Below are 21,340 nucleotides of genomic sequence, written 5' to 3' on the forward strand. Positions count from 1 at the left end.
TCTTCTTCTTCTTCTTCTTCTTCTTCTTCTTCTTCTTCTTCTTCTTCATCTTCCTCCTCCTCCTCTTCCTCCTCCTCCTCCCCCTCTTCTTCCTCTTCCTCTTCCCCTTCCCCTTCTCCTTCTTCTGTTCTCTTTGTGCATGTTGTACCGGTACATTGTTTTCTTGTGTTCTTTTATGTTTTTGTTTGCTTATGATGGTCTCAGAGGCCAGTGACGAACCAGCTGTGCGCCATGGTGACTTTGCCTGCCTCATGCTCCCAGCGCTACAAGTTGGGGCACCTCTGGTTGCTGGTGGGAGCATGCCTCAGGGCAGGACAGGTAGAGAGCAGCCAAGGGCGGGGTGGCCAGAGCCTGCTCACCCAGGCTGATGGGCACATTTCCACCTGGAGGACAGAGGGAGGGAGCTCTCGCTGCTTAGAGGAACTCCACGTGTGCGAGCCTGCCTTCTGGGAGGAGAAACGGCAAGGTAACTTACACTGTGGTGGTGCCCACTACTCTTCCAGGGTCAGCGTGAGAGGGCAGAGGAGAGGAGGCCCGCCAGGGGATGGCTGCATCATGTGGCACCCTGGGAAACACTGCCAGCAAGTCCCAAACTCCCTCGTAGACTTAACAGATAGCAGAGTGCTTGAAATTACAGCTGGATGGAGTAAGGGAAGATTTGTCTGTCTGTTTAAATGTATGTCTGGCCATCACAAGTTTATTCCTGGCTAATATTAAATGGTTAATATGCTCTGTATGTCTTGGTTATAGACTAACAGTTATTGGATATGTTTAAAGGTTAAATTCAAACTCTTGTTTAGAACATATATATGTGTGCACATGTGTTTGTAAGATCTATAGAAGCGCAAATGGTTTTAAATAGGAACCATGTGGCCTGCCATAGGATGTGACTCCGGCATCTTAAAATTACCACGTGGTATGGGGTAGGACAGAAAAAAATTACAGAACCTCCCAGTCATAATGAATTTTGTGGGCTGGAGCGATGGCTCAGAAGTTAAGAGCACTGCCTATTCTTCCAAACGTCCTGAGTTCAATTCCCAGCATCCACATGGTGGTTCACAACCATCTATAGTGAGATCTGGCGCCCTCTTCTGGTTTGCAGGCACACATGCTGGCAGAATACTGTATAAATAATAAATAAATATATCTTTAAAAAAAGAATTTCATAATGAATTTTGTTTATCATCCTAAGAAGACTAAGAAGACAAGTCTCATTTTAAATTGTTATTGATTTTAGAGATGAATTGCTTACACTGGTAAAATTGGGTTTTGACTTTTAAAATTATGGTTATATTTTGTGATTCGCTCCTAAAAAGGATACTTTATTTTGATATTGCAAAAACCAGATTTCTTTTAAAAATATGTTTAAGGCTTTGGAACATTTTAAAGTTTTATAATAATTAGGTATTTTATAATAACGTCTTTATGGAATATGTATATATATATATATATATAATATTCATTATTTTTTTGTGGCATGCTGTGTGTGTGATTCATCCCTGGTTTGTAAGGGTCTGTTCAGATTTAACAGGCTGATTTGAAGTGTGCCTGGCTGCCCGTGTTTTTGCCAGTTCCTGTTAAAACAGATTAACATTGTTTCTTTCTGGCGGATAGGTTTGGTGTGGCCAGAATAGTCTAAGTACAGTTTTAAAATTGTTCTCTACTGTTCTGTTGTGCAGTTGGTTCTAAAACTTATTTGATCACAATGTTAGAACTTGATTACGGGAAGCTGTAAATGCTCCACAGTGCCATACCATGGGAGGCGGCAAAACATCAGTGACACCTAATGGCTGTGTTTTAAATTGCCGACCACAGCCTGTAACAGTGCGTGGCTGCCGCCATGTTCATTCAGGGATAAAGAGGGTGGAGCGGTGATTTTACCACCATCTTTGTTGAGGGCTGTCAGCAATGTTCAGATCCTTCTGTCCTTTAAGCTTTTTGCTGTGCATTCTTAATAATATGATATTATTTTTATGATATTATAATATAATAATATAATGATATTATTATAGGATCAGCAAGATTTGCCAGCCTCTCTATGAACTGTATTTGATTGAAGGTTTTTATTTGGGGCTGGAGAGATGATGGCTCAGTGATGAAGAGCACTGTCTGTTCTTCCAAAGGACCTGGGTTCAATTCCCAGCACCCACATGGCAGCTCACAACTGTCTGTAATGCCAATTCCAAGGGATCTGACACCTTCACACTAACGCACATTAAAAAAAAAAAAGAAAGTTTTGCTCTTTTAGTTCAGAAATATATTTACAGTTATGTTAATGACTACAGTTGGTTACAAGATTGAGCTTTACCTAGTTTCTTATGTTTTTAGGGTTAAGCCTAGGATGAGTAACTACAAAGTTTGCCTATGTATCTCTACTTGGAATAGATATGGCCCTAAAACACTTATCTAAGGAATATGCCAGAATTAGAGATTATAACATTCTGTTTTACAGGATGCAGTTTAGAGCAGATAACTAAAGACAGACAAAGAATAACTCACATGCTGGCCCTCAAGCTTGTCAGAGACCTGTGGAATATGCCATTTTAACATGTGTAAGCTTACTATGATAGAGAGTCCCAAAATCCTGGCAGTATCTCCCCAAGGTCCCTGAGAAGATTTGGGCACAATGACAAATGACCTCGACTCTGGATTGTGGTATGCTAACCATTGGGCAAGACTGCTCCAACTAGCCCACTGCTTGGGCCCAGCCTAAACTGTGGACAAAGCTGTGGACACCTGAAGACTCATTTTTCACGTTGCTGAAGGCGAGGTGAGATCAGTCTCTTGTGTTCTTTGTTCCACAGGAGCAGTCTCCCATCATCTGTGCCTGATGGCCAGATTCTGCTCATGATGCCATAAGACCACAGGAGCCAGGGAAAACTGCCTAGGCAATAGACTGACTAGTTGTCTCTGTCACTTTGATTGGTACATAGATTAGTAATATATATAGCTTATAATTTATCCTTCTCAGGTCTCTGATCACATTGACGGTTAAGCTAAGGAGCAGACAATTAGAGTCACTGTAGTTCATTGGTTAATTCATTAACTAGTTAGAATGACTAGGTACTAGATCTCTTATTTAGAAAGGCAAAGAGGTTTGCCGTGCTCACAGGCTTCATGCTAATTGCCCTGTCTTATGGTGAATAACTGGCTAGAATGATATAAAGTTTATGTGAGGTCTGAGGATGTGAATGTTTAGGTTATGAGGATCTAAGAAAGTTGAGGGTCTGGGAAGATGTTTCAAAGTTGGCAAATGCAAGAAAGATTGGAAGGTCTAAGTAGGTGTTTTAAGGTATGTGAATATAAGCTGTGATGATATAAGAAAATAATTTAAGGCATATTAACAATTTCAGATTTCTCCCCCCTCTCTGCTATTGTGCTTTTGTGGTTATAAGGTTTCAGAAGTTCAGAGTCACGACATTGATCACTGGAGTTCTGATGAGCTGACGGAGCGCTGGCTGCGTAGTATCCCGTCACAAGCCTGAGGTTTTAATTTCCTTTTGGCTGTCTTCTGAAGATAGACTTAAAGGTGCTTCTCCTTATGTTAAAAACATCTCTGTCTAATATGTCTATCTCTGACCCCAAATCCACAGCTTTTACTAGGTCTTAAGGACATGAGTCTACTCCCGCTGTCTTGCGGACACTTGTTACCCGCTTTTTCTAAAGTATGAGTCTCAGTGCATTGATGATACTAATATGCTTCCTTTTGTGAACCAAAATTTATATGAGTTTCAGGAAATCAAAATTAGACTTGGATCTGGCAGAGCTCAAATGGATCTCAGATGAGTTTTTCCCTTGGTCTTGGGATTCCTCACTTTCCCCTTACTAGACAAATTTTAACTTCTGTTACGAGTATGAATTTGTCTCAGCAGATTTTCACCTGGTTGAAGACTTCATTCAGGGATCAGCTATGGATTTTGAGCTGAGGTCTGGAGTTGTTGCAAGCTAAAGTAAACCAGTTCAGCCAATGAGATGGCTCACTGTCTCTTCAACTGGATCGCTAATTAGATGGTGCCCCATTGCCTAGCTTTTGACTAGCTTTTCAGCCTACCTGGGTCCCCAATATCTCTGCCCCTATGTCAGCCTGAAGAAATTACAGAAAAGAGAGATTCATAGGCCTTTATCCTACCTAACAGGCTGAATGGCTAGGCCAGAAGGGGTTCCCTGACATTAGCCACTATCTTCCCAGGGCCCTAAGGGCCCTACAAGACTTGTGACCTCTTCTCCGAACCATTTGCCCGTCCAGGACACCAGCTCTGATCCCTTGTGGGATCTCATGGTACATACATACCAAGCCATTAACAGGTCCAGGCCTGATCTAACCCAGCCCTCTTGGTTATGCTGCAATGAAAAACCTCCCTATTATGTCGGTGTCGCCACCACAGGTAACTATACTTCCTCTGATAACCATAGTCTGTGCAGATGGCAACAATCCTCCACAGCCAGATCCTCCATGCTCCAATCAACCACAGGCCAGGGGCAGGGATGTGCATGGGTGATGTTACTAAGGAACATAGAGAGTTTTGTAATCTAACCCAGGACCTCACTGATTCTGAAAAGGCTAAGTTTCTGACCCTCCCGCCAATACCCGGTGGGCTTGTTCAACAGGACTGACTCCCTGTGCCCATGGCCAGCTGTTACAGTCCCCTGGCCAGCTCTGCATCTTGGCGCAGCTAGTCCCCCGCTTAAGCTACCATAGTGGAGAAGACTTTGCCCCTTCTGGGACTCCCCCTCTACCCTAATAGACCTGCATGTCAGAAAAAAAGGAAGCCCATCTCTGCCCTAACATTGGCTGTCATCTTGGGGTTGGGGGCTGCAGGGGCCAGGACAGGAATCTCTTCCTTGGTACTCCAAGATCAACATTATAGCCAGCTTAGAGGGTCCAGAGATAAAGATATAGACAGACTGGAGACTGCTATCACCCACTTGTAAGACTCACTGTCCTCTTTAGTGGAGGTCGTATTACAAAATAGAAGGGGGCTAGACCTCTTATTCCCACAGCAAGGGGGACTCTGCATGACCCCTAGGGAAGAATGCAGTTTTTACATGGACCATTCGGGTATAGTCAAAGATTGTATGCCTAAGGTCCGAGAAGGCCTAGAAAAAGGAAAAAGTAAACAAGAACAATCCCAAGATTGGTTCCAGGCATGGTTCAGTACCTCACCATAGCTAACCACTCTTGTCTCTGCCTTGCTAGGTCCCCTTCTAATTCTCTTGCTTTTATTGATCTTTGGGCCTGCTTAATAAATTAACTACAATAAATAATAAATAAAACTTAATAAATTACTACAATATATAAAACAGAGGTTAGGCACAATTCAGCTCATGGTTATGAGACCCTAATATCATTGTCTTAATGGAGACAACCTAGACCCCTAAGCGTGCCACGACTGGGCCTCTAAAGTCACTATTAGAGGGGGTAATGTAAGGGCTAAGCAAACTCCATTTTGAATTAGGATTCCATTTTGTAAAAGGTACTGACCCAAGAATGACTCTCTAACCACCCAGTTAGAGATGTTAGAGACTCTCTAACCACCCAGTTGCAGGATGTACAAACATGTAACCACCAAACTGGACAAGCAACTCTGGTCCCTCAGCAACTCTGCCAGATGGCACCCACCAATAGCAGTGAAGGTCACCTCACTTGATCAACCCTTACCCAATCCTGTAATGCCAAGGTTTGGAATCCCCCCCCTTGCATTTTTTTTTTCCCTTTAAAATCTCTGCTCCCCTAGACTTGGAGCTGCTCTCCTAACCTGCTGCAACGGGGGCGGTTTGTGGCCCAAGTTCGAGCTTGTAATAAAAAGATCCTCATGTGTTTTGCAATGGACTCGACTCCCGGCAGTCCTTTGGGGTCTCTCAAATTGGGCACAACACCTTTAGTCCCAGAACTCAGGAGGCAGAGGCAGGCACATCTCTGAGTTCAAGGCCAGCTTTGAGCGAGTTCCAGGACAGCCAGTGATATACAGAGAAACCCTGTCTCAAAAAACAAGACAAAACAAGAAGACTAGCAAGCTGTGCTCATAGCTTAGGTTTGCAATCCCAGCTACAGGGGTGGGCTTGGCATATGGGGGTGCTGAGACAGGAGGATGACAAGTTTAAGCCCAGCCTGGACAACTAAATGAGATCTTATCTCAAAATAAAAATGGGTGGGGAAAGGGGGTTCAGCTGTTAAGAATGCGCACTCCTCGCCAGGCAGTGGTGCTGTACATCTTTAATCCCAGACAGGCAGAGGCAGGCAGATCTCTGACCTGGAGGCTAGCCTGGTCTACACAGAGGAATCTTATCTCATCTCAAAAAACAAAAAGAAAGACTGTGCACTCTTGCGGAAGACCGAAGTTCGGTTCCCAGCGCCCATGTAGGATAGCTCACACTCATCTGTAGCTCCAGATCCAGGGAATACAATGTTTCTGGTCTCTTCGTGTACCTGTACCCACACGCACATACACATACACACACATATAACTAAAAGTGAATAAGTAAAAATTTAAAACATACACAAAAAGTGGCCAGCTCTCAGAGCTCAGAGCTCAGGCAGTTTGTCTCACATGCCCACAAGTACATAAACGGTCCTCTGCTGCCTCTTAGTGGCCTAGGGTTGCTAATGACAACTAGCAGGTCCTGGCTCTGAAGAGCATCAGACAAGCAGTCATCAATAATTCTGGTCCAAAGTAGACCAGGGAAAGCCGGAGGCTTAAGATCCAGATGTGGCTGCTAGATCAGCAATAACAGAACAAGTGGGCTGGCAGCCTGGAGCACAGTCAGCCCCACAGTGGGGACATTTCAGTAGCTTTGAGGGCCCCTGAGGACTAAGGCTAGGAGCAGAGACGACAAGCTCAGAGACTTCTTTTCAGGACTGAAGATCTCTCTCTCTCTCTGTTTCTCTTTCTCTCCTTCTCTCCTTCCCTCTCTCTCCCTCTCCCCCCATCCCAACCTGCTCCTTTTTTTTTCTCCCATGTGGGTGCACGCCTGTATGTGGATGCCAAAGGGCAGTGTCGGGGTCCGGAAGTGGCACTGTGTGCTTCCTTCGAAATAGGTTCTTGTTGGTCTGGAGTTTACCAGTTAAGCTAGGCTGGCTACCAGCGAGCTTCTGGAATCTGCCCCTCCTGCCTCACTGCTACAAGGCTACAAGGATGCTCCACCATTCCCTTCTGGGTACAAGCCCCCAGAAGGGGTTGAACTCAGGCCCCCATGCTTGCTAGGCAAGCGCTTCATCAACTGAGCTGTATTTCCAGACCCTAAAACTGGGCCTCTGACCCTCCTGTCTCCTCTAGTCTGGTAAGGGCTTAGAGGCTGGGTGGAGGTGCCCTGGGTACTGTGGAGTGCTTGAGAGAGCTGTCTGGGGGCTTCTGGTAGCTACGGACAGGAGCTTCATTCAGGGGCAGTCTCACAGCCTGCTGAAGGTGGGCTTCCTGCCTGGGTGTGGCTTGCTCAGCCTTGAGGCATTCAGCCTACCTTCTGAGGATTAGGGAGTCTTCATCCAGAAGCAGGTCCTCCTCCCTTGAGGGCATTGCCCTGAGGTTTCAAGACCCCCTGCTGAAAGATCAACCTCTGTGGATCTTGTCGGGTCCAAAAGAAACTGGAGAGTACTGCTCTTCCATTGACACACTCGTGTGGTGCCATCAGCATATCAAGATCCATGCTGGCCTACACGCTCCCCAAGTCCCTACTCACAAGAACCCCCTCATCCCTGGCTCACAGACTCCCTTCCTCCCATCCCCTTGTAATCATGAAGCTTTTTCCCTTTCTTGATTCTCTCTGCTTTCTGGAGAGATAGCCTTGGCAATTGGAAAAAAAGTTTCCCCCTTTTCACCCAAGGAGTGTCTATTTTGATTTCTCTACTGTGTCCTTTGAATTCAGACACTAGAAGAGTTCAAGGCCTTAAGGCTGGGGGCCCACCACAGTCTTCAAGGGGATGCTAAAAGAATGTGGCACACACCTGTAATCCCTGCAGTTGATAAGCAGACGAGGGGGCAAAAGTGAACAAAGCCCTGGCTTCCATCTTCAGCACTGCAGAAATCAGGGACAATGACACGAATTTGTAATCCCGAGTGTAGCAGGTAGAAGCAGGAAGATCAGTAGTTCAAGGTCCTGGTCCTGGTTATATAACAAATTGGAGGCCAGCCTGGGTTATATGAAAATCTATCTATCTATCTATCTATCTATCTATCTATCTATCTATCTATCTATCATTTATCTACATATCTATCATTCAATCTATCTGTTAAAGCAAGTTTATTAGCTTTTAAAAGTCCAATATACAAGCAAACAACAACAAAAAAAGAAGGATCTTGACACCAGGAGCTGAGACAGTGTGGGCTAGAGTAAGTACGTGGGTGGAAGCCAGAGTGGGGGTCAAGTGAGATAAAGGATTAAAATGGAGGAAAGAGATAATTGCAACATGAAGTTACAGTATATAAATGCCATGCAGGGGTAAGGAGAGAGAGAAGCACATGAAGAGAGAGGAGATACAGAGATACAGAGAAAGAGCAGAAGAGAGAGAGAACAAAGAGAAAGGGAGAGAGGGATGGAGAGAGGGAGAGGAGAAGAGAAGAGGAGAGAAGAGAAGAGAAGAGGAAAGAAGAGAAAAGAAGAGGAGAGGAGAGGAGAGGAGAGAAGAGAAGAGAAGAGAAGAGAAGAGAAGAGAAGAGAAGAGAAGAGAAGAGAAGAGAAGAGAAGAGAAGAGAAGGGAACCAAATGTTTGGATTATATAGTGAAGGGTCTCTGGGAGAGGGGAAGTCCCGTTCCTGGGCTGGAGAGTTCAGGGTAGAGGGCAGAGTATTCCAGCCATGCCCTGCAGCAGGTAGGGACCAAGGGATGTCTAAGCGAAACCGTAATAGAAGTTTTGGTTTCTTTAACACTCCAGTTATGAGCCTGGCATGATGGCTCAGGCCTGTAATCCCAGTACTCAGGGAGGCAGAGGCAGGTGGATCTCTATGAGTTTGAGGCCAACCTGGATTACAAAGTGAGTCCAGGAGAGCCAGGGCTACACAGAGAAATCCTGTCTCGAAAAACCGACCCTCTCAAAACAAAACAGTTATGTTCTTGTTTTAATCCCAAGTGTGTACTTTTAGTTTGTGCATAGCTGATAATTGCTTCATGAGGCTCAGGGAGGGGAGTGGTCTTTGCCAGCTGCAGTTAGTTCAATTCTGAGGACTCTGTGAGGATATAAATACCAGAGCCCAGAGAGGAGGAGGACCCTTTGAGGACAGAGTCAGAGGAGAAAGACAACTGTTGGTTCATCTTGCTGCTGCTTTTGCTGTTAGCTGTTGCTGTTTTGCTGGACTGCTGGATATCCTGATGACTGAGATTGGTATTGCCCCAAAGAACCCGATGACCCTAACCAGCTCTGTTCCCTCTCTTCACTAACCTTCTTTCTCTCCTACCTAATGTTGGGGTGTTGGAAGGTATTGGGAGAGATAAGGGGTGGAGAAGGGAGGTAGAGGTTTGAAGAACCCCACATAAAACAGAGTTAAAATATCCACACCTACACCAAACAATAGGCAACAGCTCAGAAGAGGGCCTGGCTGTGTAGAGAGCTGAAGTGAGGCAAGCAGAAGCCAGAGAAGGGAAGAACTTAGAGGGAGGGAGGGAGGTCTGTATAGGCTCCAACTGGTTTGATTTCTGCCTTTGCAAGGAACCAACAACCAGAGGTCAGAAAATTGAATTCGGAGTAGGCATTAAACCAGGGTGTGTCTCCTCCAGCAAGTTCCTACCTCCTAAAAGTTGCCAAAATAGTGCCACCTGCTGGGGACCAAGTGTTTAAACACATTTGCCTATGGGGAGCTTTTCCATTTAAACCATGACAGGATGGGTACAGAGTGGCTCCAGGAACCCGTCATGTCCTACTCTACCCTGAACGGCTTGCTGGGTAACCCTGAGAAAGTCTAACAACTTATCTGAACTTCAAGTTCAGCTCAGTGTGCTAAGGAGTCCAGCAGCTATGTTTCTGAAAATATAGCCAAGGGATTTGTTGAAATGGGGTCCCATATAGCCCAGTCTGGCTCCAAACTCTATAGCCAAAGGATGACCTTTAACTTTGGATCCTCCTGCCCATGCCTCGTGAGCGCTGTCACTGCTTGGTCTGTGCAGTGTTGGGGATCACACTCATGGATCCTAGGATTCTGTGCACACTGTGCAAGCAATTCACCAGCTGAGTTCCAGCCTCCATGACATCCCTTTGGGTTGTTTCCTTCACCTGTCCCATCGAGAGCATGAGCTTGGACAGCAGGTGGGTGCTGGGCCTGGAGGAGAAGCCAGTTTGGAGGGTTGATGTTACCATTGGGAGAGGCGTAGAAAAGTCGAGGACCACAGATCAGCCTATGACTGAAGATGATCTCTGGAGGATCCACAGCCGGTGAAGTTAGAGCAACAGCCACAGGAACATGAAATCAAAAGGAAGCTAGGCCAGGCACAGAGAACACTGCATTCATTGTTCTTGTGTCTTCATGACAAAAACTTGAAGAAAATAACTTAAGGAAGAAAGGTTGACTTAAACTCATAGTTTCTGAAGGTTGTGGCCCACCGTATCTGGGAAGGCATGCTTGTGGGTGTGTGTGGTAGTTGCTGTTCACACAGCACCAGGCCAGAGAGAAGAGAGTGAAGGGACAGAGCTAAGAATGGGTTGTAACTTTCAAAGGTCTTCCTGGAAGGGACCTAGGTCCACCAGCTGGACTCCACTTCCCAAAGGCCGTGATCTTCAAAGCAGCTTCACAACAAATGTGATCCCAGCATTCAAGAGGTCGAGACAGAAATATTGGGACTCGTACTGCAGCACACTGAACTCAAAGCCAGCTTGAGCTACATGAGACCCAGTTTCAAAAATCAAAGGAACAAGCTGGGCATGGCGGTGCATGTCTTTAATCCCAGCACTCGGGAGGCAGAGGCAGGCAGGTCTCTGTGAGTTTGAGGCCAGCCTGTGAGTTTCAGGACAGCCAGAGCTACACAGAGTGAGTTCCAGGACAGCCAGAGCTACACAGAGAAACCCTGTCTCAACAAACAAACAAACAAACAAACAAACAAACAAACAACCACCCACGAAGGAACCAAAGACACAGGGTGGGGGAGATGGCACTTGAGGTAAAGAAAGGTGCTTTGGCTGATTTTGAGGCCTGGGGTCCACATGATGGAAGGAGAGAGCAACCCCTATAAGTTGTCCTTTGAGATGGATGTTGTAATATGCCTAAGTGTACATGGAGACACAGACAGACAGACAGACAGACGTGCACGCACACACCACCACCACCAACGTCAAATAAACCTGTCCTTGCGGCACACCCCTTAATCCCAGCACTCGGGAGGCAGAGGCAGGCAAATTGCTGTGAATTCAAGGCCGGCCTGGTCTACAAAGAGAGTCCAGGACAGACAAGGCTACACAGAGAAACCCTGTGTCAAAAGCCAAAACAACAAATCGGTTAGAGCCGAAACTCAGCTGGTAGCGTGTGACGCTGAAGCCCTGATCTCAGCACTGCCTAAGTCCCGCAAGGCAGCACATATCTATATCCCAACAATCAAGAAGTGGAGGCAGGAGGATCAGGAGTTCAAGATTGTCCTTCGCTAGTGATTTCCAAGGCCTCCCTGGGTGCTCAGGGATGACAACTGGGCGTCCTGGAATAACTTATGAAAAGCTTATATACAGCCTTCCCATAGGGTGTGGTGGTGGGGGTAGACACTGCACGAGGGATGGTGGAAGTGCGAGTGGCCGGGTCCAAGGGCCTGAGGTGGAGACGCCCAGGTTGCTTGCAGAGAATTTGTTTTGTTTTGTTCTCGCTCTGTAGACCAGGCTGGCCTCAAACTCAGAGTTATCTGCCTGCCTCTGCCTCCTGAGCCCTGGGATTGAAGGTGTGCGCCATCACTCCATCTCCTTGACCCCTGTACTTTTGGGGAATTGTAAACATTGTGGTTTTGAGTCAGCTTGTAGCTTTGGGTCAGTGACAATGAGAAAAAAAAAAATGAGCAGTGAGCCAGGAAGTGCCCACAAGGCCTCTGATTCTGCCTGGGCCAGGAACAGCACCAGAGTCCAGCCCCTCAGAACCTATGCTGAGGTGGACCCTGGGGGAGGGACCTGTCTTGCCACAGAGGAGTTCCTCTTTCCCCTTGATCGGGCCAGATTGCCTGATGGAACACAGGAGCCCCTTCAGAGTGTAGCTGATATTAGGGCGCCCCGGAGCGGGATTCTGTTGCTGTTTGGAGAGACTGGCCTGTGTCCCCTTCTGCTACAAGTAGAACCCGAAAGCTTGGTGTGGCTGACATTACTGCATGGTGCTAAGTAAACTCTTCTGAGGCCACAGAGACATCCAGCGGCCCTGATGCCGGGTGTAGGAGAAGCGCCAGACACCAGACACGAGCCTCATGCCACACTCTGGGGACGCCAAGGGGCCCTCCCTGGCACAAACCGCTTCTTTGCTGGCACAGAGCCTCTGGGCATGGATCTGGGGATCTCACGGAGGTCTGGGCTGACGATCCCTCTCCTTGTTTAGCTGCCCAGCCAGGACCTGGAGACAATATCTGACTGAATCAGTGTTTTTCTGGTTTTTCTGGTTTCTAGGGACAGAACTGTGGGCTATGCACATGCAAAGAAGTTATGAAGTTGGGGCAAAATCAAAATGTGACCTTGGTCCTGTCTTTTGATACTTGGTAGCTGTATGGCTGCTGCTCTGGGTGGCTGTTGGCTGTGTGAATGGCAGCCCCTGGGACACAGAGTAGGACCTTCTGTCCCCCATCATTTCACCTCTATAATCATCATTTGCTTAATCCAGTATGTTCTGTGAAACTTAAAAAAAAAAAAAAAAAAGGCACCTGAAGCCTTCTCCTCTGTTAGATTTGTAACAAAAAGGAATATGAATCGAGATAGTGGGTTTTTTTTTTTTCTTTTTTTTCTTCTTTTTTTTTTTTTTTTTTTTTTTGTTTTTTAGAGACAGGGTTTCTGTGTGTAGCCCTGGCTGCCCTGAACTCTCTTTGTAGACCAGGCTGGCCTCAAACTCACAGAGATCTCCCTGCCTCTGCCCTCCTCAGTGCTGGGATTAAAGGCATGTGCCACCTCACTCGGCTTCTTTTCTTTCTTTTCTCTTTTAAGTTGGAAAATAACTATTTGTTCTAGGAAGTTGCCAGAGTCCTCTCCAAAGCAGAACTGCTTCTTTGCACCAGCAGCCTTGGCACTTTGAGCACACCAAAGCACATCGTCTTGCTCAGGGGCCTGTACTCTCCCACGGTGACAATGGAGCCTATCTGCCCATCCCTGAAGCAGGCGGACAGGTGCACAGACATGTTCTTGTGGAGCTTCTTAAGGTGACTGTATTTTGGCAGCAGTGGAGACAGTCCAAGTGGATGTCTGCGGTCCTCCGCATCCTCGCCTGGCCACTCACCACCCAGGAGCCGACCGTGGAGGAAGACGCCACCAGTGAAGGGGCAGTTCCTGTCCATGCAGGCGCCCTCGATGGTCTCCTTGGGCATCTTGAAGCCTGGACCAAAGGAGTACCCAGAGTTTCTCCTTGCAGCTTTCTCCCAGCAGAACCCGATTCTTGTGTTTGAAAGACTGCAGTTGCTTCGGGGAAGCACGCTCACTCTCAATGTCTGCCATCTTTCCAGCAGCCTGAGGAAAGAACGGAGATAGTGCCCCTACTGCAGCCATGGACCCAAGCGCTGTGGGAGAGCAGTGGCGAGGTGCCAGAATTCCCACAGCGTCTCGGTCATCCCGCCAGAGCCTCAAAGCCCCACCTCCGCCGAGGAAAGGACAGGTACCTAACCACCCTTCCCCTGTTCAATCTAAGTCTTCATCTCCACCTAGCACATTTCTGGAGCTGAAAGTACCGGAACGAAAGCTGTCCCCAACGACAGCATGTTGTAAGTTGCTGTCTATGAGACTATTTCTTCTTCTCCATTTGAAAAACATAAGTTCTGCCATGTAAACACTTTAAAGAATACATCTAAGCCCGGCATGGTGCCCCTTTAATCCCGGCACTTGGGAGACAGAGACAGGTGGATCTCTGTGGGTTTGAGGCCAGCCTGGTCTACAGAACTACTTCCAGGATAGCCAGACCTACACACACACACACACACACACACACACACACACACACACACACACCTGTCTTGAAAAACAAAAACAAAGCAAAACACATATGTGTGAGATATACACACGTATTTACACACACACGCATATTTGGGCTGGAGAGATGGTTAAGAGTGCTTGCTGCAGCTAGGTGGTGCTGGCATGGGTCTTTAATCCCAGCACTCGGGAGGCAGAGGCAGGCGGATCTGTGAGTTCGAGGCCAGCCTGGTCTAGAGAGTGAGTCCAGGACAGCCAGGGCTACACAGAGAAACTCTATCATGAAACAAACAAACAAACAAAAACAGTGCTTGTTACTCTTCCAGGGGACCAGGGTTTGATTCCAGACATCCACATGGTGGCTCACAGCCATCTCTAGTTCCAGTTCCAAGGGACCTGACGCTCTCTTCTGGCCTTGGAGTCACCAGGCATGCACTTGATGACACATACATGCAGGCTTAATCAAACATCTGTAACACCTATATGCCTAAATACATAAATATACAATTATATATCTGTATCTGTACAGATCTGCATTTCAGACTATGGAGCCTGTTCCTCCTGAGTTTTCTGGCTTTGAGCCTGGGCCAATCTGTCTTCCTGTCTCCAGCCACACCCCTCCAGCAGGTCTGGCACTCCTTGGAGACTTGCTGTACCCAGCTGTTTCTCTCTGTGTACCCAGTTGTTAGGTAGGGGTGATTGCACCTCTTAGCAGAGCTAATCTGAGGAGACAGTCCGAGGGCACCTCAGGGCAGCCTTGCTATAGCCACCTCTGATGCAGTCACAGCTTGACAAGCCAGGACATCCTTAGCCAGTCACAGGACAGCTGGCCCACAAACCCAGGCTGTGACCCAGCCAGCCCGACTCTCTAGCCCCTGTCATGGGCATGTAGGGTCAACAACTGGCAAAGAGATCTCTTACACAAAGTGAGAGTGTTTAGGGTCTCAAAGTGGACCTGAACCGAACAGCCCTGGCTGTGAGTGGAAGGCTAGGAAGGTGGGTCGGAACTCTGACTGACAGGCTCAGACTGGTACTGCCAGCTGGGCCAGAATGATTCTTTCTGCCAGGACCTGCCCCGGCTTCATGCCTGCTCCAGGCTTGTTCCAAGGCCTGCCCAGGAGAGGAGCTAACATTATGGAGCAGTTGAGAGAGTGGGGGAGTTGATGGCGGCAAGAGACAGGGTGTGCCAGATATGTCCCTGGCTACTCCTTCCAGGACCCTGAAAAGGCACCGCTGTGGGTTTAGGAAACAATGTGGGTAGGTGTGTCCTGCTACAAGCCTGGGGCTCTGGGACCTTAGGTAAAACTGCTGGGTCCCTTGAAGTTGCACTGTCTCTCCCCCTTCCATTTTCTTGCCTGTGTGTGTGTGTGTGTGTGTGTGTGTGTGTGTGTGTGTGTGTGTGTGTGTGTTGTGCATTTGAGGGCACTTGTACATATGCACTGGTATGAATCCATGTAGCTGTAGTTGTGTGCATCTGAGAGGCCTGAGATTGAGGCTGAGTATCATTCTCAGTTGCTCTTCGTTGACACATAGCTTACTCACACCCAGAGCTCTGGATATGGCTGGTCTCTCTCTCTCCACCTTTCATGGGCAAACATTTATGTAGATTCTACAGCTTTGAATTTTGATCCTCATGCTTGCAAGTGTTTAATCACAGAGTCCCCACCCCTACCCCCTTCATCTTTTCTAAGAGCCTTGCTATGTTCCCCAGGCTATCCTTGAACTCAGAGTCATCCTGTCTTCACCTTCCAGGCACCGTGATTACAGCCTGCACCATCACACACAGCTCTTGCCTCTTCTTTTTGAGACAGAGTCTTGTATAGCTCAAGATGGCCTCAAACTCGATTTGTCGCTGAGGCTGGCATTGGATTCCCGAACCGCCTACCTGGGATGGCGGTGCCGATATTACGGACATGCACCATCACACCCACTGTGTGTGATTCTGAGGCTGCAACCCAGGGTTCCACAGACCCTTGGCAGGCACTCAGCCGACTGACCTACATAGTTGACCTAGTTTGGCTTTCCTCTTAGTATTTTTTGTTCATTTACTTTGTGTGCTCTACGGATACCTGTGCGTACGTGCCTTGGTGGGCCTGTGAAGGTCAGAAGACAGCTTTTGGGAGTGTGTGGGATTGAGGGGATTGAATTCAGGCTCAGGCTCAGCAGCGAGTGCCTTTATCTGCTAAACCCTCTTGCTAGACTTGGTTGGGCTTTTCTGTGACAGTTCTTACTATGTAGCTCAGGCTAGCTCGGAGTACTACATCCTCCTGCCTCTGACTCCTGAGTATTAGGATTACACACCTGTACGGACACACCTGGCTGCATTGCATCCCTGTAATTATTTTGTTTTTCAAAGACTTAAAAAAAATTCTATGTACCACTAGGCATGGTGGCACACCTGCGATCCCAGCACTCAGGGAGGCGAAGGCAGACAGATCTCTGTGAGTTCAAGGCCAGCCTAGTCCACAAAATCCAGGACAGCCAGGACTACACAGAGAAATCCCGTCATGAAAAACAGCAACAACAACAAATTCATGTATAGGTGTGTGTGCGTGTGTGTACATGAGTGTGTGGGTGCCTTCAGAGGCCAGAGGCAGAAATTTCCCTGGAGGCAGAGTTACAGGAGGTTGTAAGCCATCTGCTATGGGTGTTGAGAACTGAACTCAGGTCCTCTGAAAGTGCAGACCATGCTCTTATCCACTGAGCCACCAGTCCCAGTTTCTTAGACTCTGTGGCATTGGGCTCCCAAGCCCCCTAGGGTCCCTCAGGGCCCTCTCTGGGCTTCCTGGAGGATGATGGTGCAAAGCAAACAAGGGTGGCACTAAAGCTTGTGTAGTTGTTTTGACCTCAGCTTGTCAAGACAAGCTCCCCAGAGCAGGAAGATGCCGGGACACCGTCTTAACCGAGATGTAAACCCCAGTCCTCATTCTCTGCCCAGAGCTGAGAGAGAGCCCAGGTCCTGCTCTTCAGGCTCTGCAGATGTAGGATGTAGGGTTGACTAGGTCCACACCTCAGGAGGCTGCCTGGAATTGCCACACTTCCTGTACCTCCTCTATGGTCCGCCCCCTTTACACCTGGGCCCTGGAGGTTGTTACTCTAAAATTTTTTATTTGTTTATGTTGTTGTTGTTGTATTGACAGAGTCTCAAAACAGGCCATATAGCCAAGGCTGACTTCAAACTCCTGATCTTCCTGCCTATGTCTCCTAAGTACCAACTGAGGGTTTCCAGCACCAGATGCATAAAGTGAGGGCATGACCCATGACTGCAGGGCATGACTGAAGAGCCTTCGGGGCGGCGGGGGTAAATGAGGGAGTGTGCAGCCAGAGGCATCTGGAAGAATCCAGAGCGGAAAGAGAAAGTAGTAGGTTGAACATGGTCGGCTGACTGGACCTGCAGTAGGGGGTTGGCAAGAGAGGGAGACAAAGAGCGTGGGCGACGGAGACTTAGAGAGAAAAAAGAGGGTTAAGACGTGCATGGCAGAAATAGTAGAGTTATAAGGGCGTGAGGGCTGGGGGAGGGGAGCAAAGGAGCTGGGGAAGTTTAGGGTGGGCTTGGGGTGAGGAGAGCCGCTGGTAACCTGCACAGTGAGGAGGCCTCAAGGCTTGATATACTAATAGGGACCATAGTGAGGAAATTGCTTCTTGAATAGAACCCTGACAGAATATGGGGGAGAGGAGCTTTCTTTGGATCTGACAAATAGTAGGTCTGGCTGGCTTTTTATCATTTTACTTTTAAGATAGTTTTCTGTGTAGCCAAGGACAACCTTGAACTTCCTGACCCTCCTTCCTCTACTTGTGGAGTGCTGGGCTTATAGCAGTAAGCCGTTTCCAGTTTATTCCATGTGAGAGATCAAATTCAGTGTTTCATGCATGCCATACAACAATTCTGCCTTGTCTTCCTCCTTCCTACCCTCCCTCCCTCCTTTCTTTTGAGACAGAGTATGTGGCCCGGGCACTTCTAGAACCCGTTCTGTAGCCCAGGGTGGGCGAAAATTCATCATGCTCCTGTATCAGCTTCTGGGTGCTACAGGCAGGCATGCACCAGCCTGGTAAATTTTAATCTCCAGGTTATCACCCCTCCACCGCGCCCCGGAACCGGGAATGTTAGGCTGGACCTAGAAAGGGGCTGAGCCTGCAGTGAGCACTTAGCAAAGATCTAGCCCCCCGCCCCCCGTAAACGCTGGGGTCTGAGACGGAGGCGAGCAGGGGCTTCCAACTTTTATTTGAGAAAAAAAAAAAAAACAGAGAGTACATGTATCAAAAGAGCGTACAGACTGACAGAAAGGGTGGCGGGTGATGGCTATCGGGGGTGGGCAGCAAGCGGATGGCTTCTACTTGGCTCCAGACTGTTCCTTCCCAGCTTCGGAGCCCCCAATTTGGGCGCGCGCCTCGAAAGTGACCGGAATGGTAATCTCCGCTGATTGCGTAGCAGCTTTGGGCAAAGGAGCTTCCACGGTGAGTGTGCCCTCAGGGGACAGGGAAGAGGACACCAGGGTGGGGTCCACACCAGGAGGCAGCCTGGACACAGCAGGGAAACAGGACAAGGGTTACCTATCTCTCCTGACTCGAGGCCCTCTGCCCTCCTCCTTGGATCCGCTTCCCCCCACCCCTCCGTGCAAGCAGCCAGAACTTACGTGTATTTCCGAGTGAAGCACCGAGAAATGTAGCCATGTTCGTCCTGCCTTTCTTCGTGCTTGCCTGTGGGCGGGGACAGAAGGAGGTCAGACAGCCCCCTGCCGTCCGACTGGCCCCACCACCTGCTGAGGAGTGGCTGGGGCTCCGAGGAGGCGCACAAATCAGAGCGTGGTGGGATGCCGCACTTTCTGGACTCTTTAAACTTCCCAGGAAGTTCCCTTCTGGGATTTGAGATGCGAAGGGTCGCGGCGCTGGGCTTGCCTCTGACCCAGGCTGGACACCAGCGCAGGCGCACTCAGAGCTGTAAGCACGCCCCCTCCGCGGCCGGGTCTAGGGACCCAGGCTGGAGTCCTGTCACTTGCTTATTTGGGAATGAGGTCGTCCAGAAGGCGCGTTGGACCTTCCTTCGATTGTGTCCGTGCTGAGGGTGGAACCCAGGCCTCCCGCAGGCCAGGCCAGGGTCTACCCTAAGCCGCATCCCAGCTGTGGGTCCTTGTCACCGAGATGACAGGGCCCTTAGGAGCCACCTGCGCCCCGCGCTCTGGAGCAGAAAGAGCAGGCTCGGGATGAGGACGCGGGCCTGCCTGGCCCCTGAGCTCATTTCTAACCTCCCAGGCTCCCATCCCTCTTGGTTCCACCTCCCCCTCCCCCACCACCGCGGAATCCGCCCGCCAGCTCCGTCCGCTCGGTGGGCAAGGGGGACTCACCAGTGATCTCCACCACGCCTTCCTTGGTCTTGACCGTGAGCTCCTCGGGAGCGAAGTGGTTGACGTCCAGGGACACGCGCCAGCGGTCGGCCGTCTGCCGGATCTCCGAGACGCCGCTGCTGAGCTGCCGGGTGAGCGCGCGGCTGAAGGCGGGCGCGGCCAGGGCCACCGCGGGGCCCTCGGCGGCCGCGGCGGGCAGCGGGCGCACGTAGCCGGGCCACCCCGCGGAGCCGAACCACTGCGCCCACTCATCGGGCAGCCGCGGCACCCCGAAGGCTTGATCGAAGAGGCGGCTGTGGGCCGGGTACCAGTCCCGGAATGGATCCCAGCTGGGGCTCCGCAGCAGCGAGAAGGGAACGCGGCGCTCGGTCATGTTCTTGGCTGTGCTGGGCAGGGCTGAGGACCAAGAAGCTCTGGGCTGAGGATCCGAGAGGTGCCGAGCCGGAGCCCCGGCGGTGCTTTTATGGGTGTCCAGCCGGGTATTTTTAGCAGGCGGTGCCTCAGGTCTATTAATGGCAATGACCGTCTAGGGCCGCCCCTTCTCGCTGCATTCCTCCCCCTGAGCTTACAGAGGGGCCGGACAGGCGGGGCCGGGAAGGTTCTGCCCCCGTCTGGAAACTTCTCTAGATGAAGAAAACAAATGACTGTAAAACCGGGAGCTGGAGCGGCTCCCACTGTCCGGCCTTCACAGCCTGGAACGCTGCCGGCTGAGGGCGGTGGCCTACGGCCGGTCCCTTTTTGTTGTTGTTGAGAATAAACCAGAAGAGGTTAGAGCTTTAGTGTCGCAGCTAGGAAGCCTCTGAGCCTGGTGTGAACCAGAGAAAGGCCTCTGTGAGACCCCCTCAGGCCATGGCGCACCTGTGGAGGTCTTAGAACCACCAGCAAGACCAGCTCCTGTACGTGATTATCCTGGGGAGCAAAGGCTTGGTGGCCACGCCTGTGTCCACCGAACATCTTTCTGGCCCTGAAGCTTTTCTTTCTTTCTTTCTTTCTTTCTTTCTTTCTTTCTTTCTTTCTTTCTTTCTTTCTTTCTTTCTTTCTTTCTTTTCTTTTCTTTTCTTTTTTTTTTTAATGTGTATCAGTGTTTCGCCTGCATGTATGTCTGTGTGACAGTGTCAGTTCTTGGAGTTACAGTGAGTGTCAGATCTTGGCGTGCCATGTGGGTGTTGGGATTTGAACCCAGGTCCTATAGGAAGAGCAGTCAGTGCCCCTAACTGCCACCTAGCCATCTGTCCAGCCTGGAGACATTGAACCCTGAGCTTGCAAGCTAGCTGGGAAGCATCCCCCTAGTGCCCTCCTGTTTCTGCAACTGCCCCGCCCCTCCAGCCCAGAACTGGGATTAGAGACACAAACAGCAAGTCAGGTTTTTGGGGGTTTTTGTTTGTTTGCTTGTTTGTTTGTTTCTCCAAGTTGGAATTTCTCTTGTGTAGTCGTGGCTGTCCTGGAACTCACTCTGTAGACCTCAAACTCACAGTTCCGCCTGCCTTTCCCTCAGAGAGCCATCACACCTGGCCACACTCTGCTTTTATATGAATGCTGTGTGTCAGGGACAAAAGAAATGGTCGTCTGTGGTGCATATCAGCCTGCCAAAGCGTATGTAGGCCCTGGGGCTCACTGGGCATCGCAAATAACAGTCAGCTCTTCTCACCCCGCACCTACCCACAACCCCAGCTCTTGGCTTCCCTACCCAGCTTCTCATTCCCCTATATGTGCTCTCTCTCTCTCCCACCGCCTTCTCTCATCTTTCCCTTTTGGTCCTGTCTCTTGCCCCTCTCTCTTTCTTCTCCCCCCCATCTCTCTTTCCTCTCCTTTCCAGGCCCAACATACTGGCCGTATCTAGCCACTTTCTCTGTCTGCTCTGGACTCTTCCAGTGCCTCTGGCTGTTCTCTGCCTCGTGTCTATAATACCCCCCAACCATATCTCGGAGGAGCATCACATCCTCAGTTCATA

The 21,340-nt window shown here is 49.3% G+C and overlaps 1 protein-coding gene and 1 pseudogene across 1 annotated transcript; both read right to left on the bottom strand.

Annotated features, from left to right (window-relative positions):
- Positions 1-249: 249 nt before the first annotated feature.
- Positions 250-13,579, bottom strand: LOC129675903 (40S ribosomal protein S11-like; annotated as a pseudogene).
- Positions 13,580-18,252: 4,673 nt separating this feature from the next.
- Hspb1 (heat shock protein family B (small) member 1) lies at positions 18,253-19,892 on the bottom strand. Its single transcript, XM_055606102.1, has 3 exons — positions 19,390-19,892; positions 18,682-18,745; positions 18,253-18,565 (listed from the first exon to the last, which is right to left on the bottom strand). The coding sequence occupies exons 1-3, from the start codon at positions 19,760-19,762 to the stop codon at positions 18,379-18,381; spliced, it is 624 nt and encodes a 207-aa protein (XP_055462077.1). The 5' UTR covers positions 19,763-19,892; the 3' UTR covers positions 18,253-18,378.
- Positions 19,893-21,340: the final 1,448 nt, after the last annotated feature.

This window comes from Psammomys obesus, unplaced genomic scaffold (genome assembly GCF_907164565.1).
Source record: "Psammomys obesus unplaced genomic scaffold, mPsaObe1.curated_primary_1811, whole genome shotgun sequence".
In the NCBI taxonomy this organism is placed as follows: Eukaryota; Metazoa; Chordata; class Mammalia; order Rodentia; family Muridae; genus Psammomys; species Psammomys obesus.